We start from the raw sequence: 4,711 nt of genomic DNA, 5'->3' as shown, positions 1-4,711 counted from the left end.
ATATATTTAGTTTTAATCTCATTTAACTTCAAATCAAGAGTAATAATGACTTATTTAATTTAGTATTTATGACAATAAATGAAATTACCATTATATAAATTATTTAATGTAAAATAATTTATTTGTAATTATAGTTAATACATGTATTATTCATAAATAGATTAAAAAATAATAATTTTTTAATAAAAAAATCATATAAATTTCTCTATTGTTCTTTATCTTTTTTTTTCCTTTTTTTTAAAAAATAATTGAGTAATTCACTATATTTTATGTAACATATGTCCATCTTATTCTGATGAGAAATTCGTCATTTCACGTCCATATTGGGCCTGTGCACTTCAAGGTTTAGCATCCACTAGTAAAGTCCAAGAAATGCCAAAAATTGAGTGGGCCCCCAAAAACAAATGCTAACCACAAGTAGTGAGCAGAGCACGGTGAAAATATCAACACAAGTGGACACAGATAGAGAAGAATGACTGAATGAGGATGGTTATCCCTTAAGTATTTTTTTGAGATTTAATAATTACTGAAAGATAGAAATAAAGCTCGTTTGCTTGAGAGGATGATTCACTTTGTACTTCTATAATACCCCAAACCCCCCCCAAAAAAAAAAAAAAAGAGCACGGTGAAAATGAAGTGAATGAAAACTAGAGAAGCCACGTACGTAGGAAAGAGAGTAGCCAGAAGCAAAGCAGGGAAAAACGAATGAATATAATAAACCAAAATAAAATCTCATTCTAATCTTAAATCATAAATCCATTCCCCACCTCTCATACACCCTCTAATCCAAATTCCAAACCATTTTTACCAAACCCAGCCCACAACCCAAACCCAAACCCCTATTCTTTCTTCATTCTATTCCAGTTCCACCATTACAACATGTATATAACGCAATCTAACAAAAATTACGAAATTGTCCCGGGGAAGATCAACCAGAACCAGGGCTGAAATGTCACCGCCGCCGCAGCAGCCACTGACCAGCCTCCAAGACAACCTGGTGGTCGGGCTTCCGTCGCTGCCAGATCTCTTCCTCACAGCCCTCTCCGTCTGCCTCCTATTCACGTCATCGACATCCAAATCTCATAGCATAACCGCCACAAGGTGCCCCTTCCTCTCTTTCCCTCTCAACCCACGCCGATTCCTAAAAATCCCCGCCATGTCCCATTCTGCCACGTCATCACCACCATCGACACCCTCTCTTTTTCTCCTCCCTCGCCGCCACAACTTCGCGTCCCCTCAGTCCCTCTCCGACTGGCTGAAACCGCGTTTGCCCTCCGATTCGTTCGCCTCATGGGGAATCAAGCCTGGAACCAAGAACGTCCATAACCTATGGCTCGAGCTCGCAGAGGGTGAAACCTCCCTTGCCGATTCCACACCTCCGATTCGCACCGTTCAGGTCGTCACCGTCCGCGTCGCCGGGAAACACGGCAAGTTTCTCGTGGAGGCGTACCAGGAGCTCTCCGATGGCAACGTTAGGAAGCGTGGCCGGCCTTTGTCGGAGAAGATGAAGCCCAACGAAGATCCCGAATCCGCCGCCGTGAGGGCAATTAGGGAAGAGCTTGGCTCCGTCATCATCGGTGGTGGAGAAGCTGGGGTTATTGAGGTGGAGGACATTGTTCGGATCGATCCAAATTCGTACGAGATGAGGGTGGAGGAGAAGGTTTCGGATTCGTATCCGGGTTTGCCCGGTTGCTATGTGCTTCACACGGTGTGTGCCACCGTGGAAGGGTTGCCTGAGGGTGATTTCTGCACCTATGAGGTTGAGGAGTATGGGGCTTCTGAAGAGAAGAATCTCGCGGATAAAGCTGTGTCTGTTAAGAAGCATTATTGGACATGGGTTAGTGCTGATTCCATCAAACCTTGATTGATGACATTTTCTTTTTGTTTTCTTAATTTTGGGGTTGTGTTGAGAGTTTCTCTTTATTTATAGATATGGGAATTGATGCCAACATTTTTGTACATGTAAGTAAACTATGACTTTAGCTTTTGGGATTGGGGGGATAATAAAGTGGGAGTTTAAGCTTCTGCTTCTGGTTGGTGTTAATAAGGCCATTACAATATATATACAACCGGTATATAGAATTTTACTGTTTTCTGTGTAACTATCTATGTGGATTACATGATTTGGTTTCAAAATCCGTGTTTGCACCTTTCATCGCTGTGTCTATTGTCACTGTTACATTCTAGTATGTGCTTCTGGAGAGCTTGTTCCAATTCCATTGTTGTTTAGGGCAACGCATATATCGGTAATCATCTGGGGAATTTCTTCCTTGCGAATTTGTGGCTATTTTAAGTATAGGTCTTCTGAAATTGCTCCATTTTAAGGGCTGTCTGAAGTTTTGATTTTGTAGGACAAGATAGGGAAGGGAAGGGTTTGAACTTTGAGGTGTAAAAGTGAATTGTCTCGGGACAGAGACATAGAAGTATAAAATCGTATTTGATACAGAAAATATGGATGTCCATCCTAGCAGAAAATACAGAGTGATACTAACAAGCCGACAACTTTTTTTTAATTTTTTCTTATTATTTTTGTTAATTTTTTATAATTATATTTTTTATTATTATATTTTTTGTCTCAAAGTTTTTGAATAAAAAAATTTTAATAAATTAGATTTTTATAATTTGTTTTAGTTTATCACTTAAAGAACATAAAAATACAAAATTTTATTTCTCTATTTTTTATTTTTTATGTGTTGTTTTTAGTATTTTGCCTTGTTCTCCTCATTTCTATCTCTAAACCATGCTGGATATGTTATATTGTATAATGTATACATTAATATTGGAGATTTGGAGACAAGTTCAATACTAGAAGGCTTAAAAAGATCCCTTGAATGGTAAAATACTAAAATATGCAACCGGTTTAGAGGAATTTTGAAACGGCAGTGGAAATCGGATACGTTTAGATTAAATAAAATGGAATGAATGAGATAATTTTCACCTGGTTCTAATGCTTTAGTTGAGGGGTGTTCTTCATTACTGAGCGGAGCTTCGGTTGAAAGAAGCATCAGGGATAACAATCTCTTCCCCAGGATCAAATGAATCTATGGAAACAAGATGCAATGCCTGCGATATATATTGTTATATGGTAAATTATACGGTAAAGAGCTATGTACTTGACGCTCTGAAAAATGAAAAATGGTGTCAGGGGATCAGTGGTGCCGGCGATTAGAGGTGGCTTGTTTGCGCTGAGATGGGAGGTTGGCTAATGGGACGAAACGGTGGTAACATGGGTTGGGGTGTGTGGGCTGTGAGTTTTGTGGGCCTATCAATTGGAATCATTGGGCTGGCATGTGAGTACATGATAAAATGATTAGGTGGGTAATGCGTTGTGGGTTTTGGAGAAACAATGGTTGTAGTCAACAAAATGTGCCGACATTGAATTAATTTGGGTTAGTCGAGTGATTAACTTGGTGGAAATTTAAGTGAAGTTGACTTCACGTGAAGTTGATACCTGAGAACTGTCAGATGATTTAATTAATTTGGCTAAATTTTCATCCAACGACTCTCAAGTATCAATTTTACGTGAAGTCGGCTTTACCTGAATTGTTACCGGTTAACTTATTCGTTCACTTAAGTATTGAGAGTTCGAATTTCGTTTTGTACATTTTGTATAAAATGATTTGCTAGAAACATGTGAACAAAACTAAATATTTTAACTGATTATAAGAACTTGATCAACAAAATATTCTTTGTTATGTAAAGATAACAAAATAAATTTAAAAAAAAATTACACGCCCATGTCTAATTTTAATTTTTTATTTATTCTACTAAATATAGTTCAGTATTTTTTTTTGCAGATTTTATAAATTCTTTATTCTTTTTAATAAAAATGTAATAATAATTTCACCACCTTTTATGTTTCACATTTTATTTTCTTTTATATTTTATTGTCTTTGATATCCTTCATGTAACTTATAAACTATTTATTTTTTACTGTATTATATATAAAATTTTCACTTTCCATTTTGTAAATTAAATTTAGAATTAATTTTTTTTTATGCTATTGTGATTAAAACTTATTTATTTTTATTCTTCGTTGTTTATGTCGTTGACTTTTGTTTATATGGATAATTTGAGAAATTTTGGTGATATCAAAAGGAGAAAGTCTAGAAGAACAACATTTTTTTGAACAATGTAAATAATAGGTTAAAAAAGAAAAGTGACTTCTAATTTTAAAAATTAAAATTAAAATTAATTAGGTTTAATCATAATTTTGATTTGTTTTTTTATTTTTAAACCATTATCATTCTCTCGCAATCTTATGCCACCGCCGCCGCTGCTGTATCGCGAATCCGGTAGCCCCGCAGCTGCTACTTGTTTCTCATCAATTAAGTCGAACGTTCATTTTACTATGCATACTAAAGGTTCTTTTCGTTCTAAAGTGGATGTTCATTTGGGTATACCATTGGTATTTTACTTGATTTGCTTGATTCTGCATGCACATGCTCTGTAGGATGTTCATTTTACTATGTATAAGGATGGTTCTTTTCGCTAAGATGTTGATGTTTATTTGGGTCATACCATTTGGGTGAACAAAGCAAAGCAGCACGCGATGGAAGTGGCAAAGACACAACGCAATAGCGTGGAAGCAAGGGCAGAGGTGCAGCGTTTAGCAGTAGAACAAGGCCTCTAATTCGGCAACAGTGCGACGTCATGGGGGAGAAGAAGGCGCGCAGTAGCAGCGTTGCTTGTAAGGAGAACAAGGGCGGCG

At 36.8% G+C, this 4,711-nt stretch overlaps 1 protein-coding gene across 1 annotated transcript; it reads left to right on the top strand.

Moving 5' to 3' along the window:
* Positions 1-503: 503 nt before the first annotated feature.
* LOC112715713 (uncharacterized) lies at positions 504-2,136 on the top strand. The gene has a single exon (XM_025767526.3). The coding sequence runs from the start codon at positions 950-952 to the stop codon at positions 1,862-1,864; it is 915 nt and encodes a 304-aa protein (XP_025623311.1). The 5' UTR covers positions 504-949; the 3' UTR covers positions 1,865-2,136.
* The last annotated feature ends 2,575 nt before the right edge of the window (positions 2,137-4,711 follow it).

Source organism: Arachis hypogaea, chromosome 10 (assembly GCF_003086295.3).
Source record: "Arachis hypogaea cultivar Tifrunner chromosome 10, arahy.Tifrunner.gnm2.J5K5, whole genome shotgun sequence".
NCBI classification, from domain to species: domain Eukaryota; kingdom Viridiplantae; phylum Streptophyta; class Magnoliopsida; order Fabales; family Fabaceae; genus Arachis; species Arachis hypogaea.
Note: the sequence above shows the minus strand (reverse complement) of the source record. Positions and strands in the feature narration are given on the sequence as shown.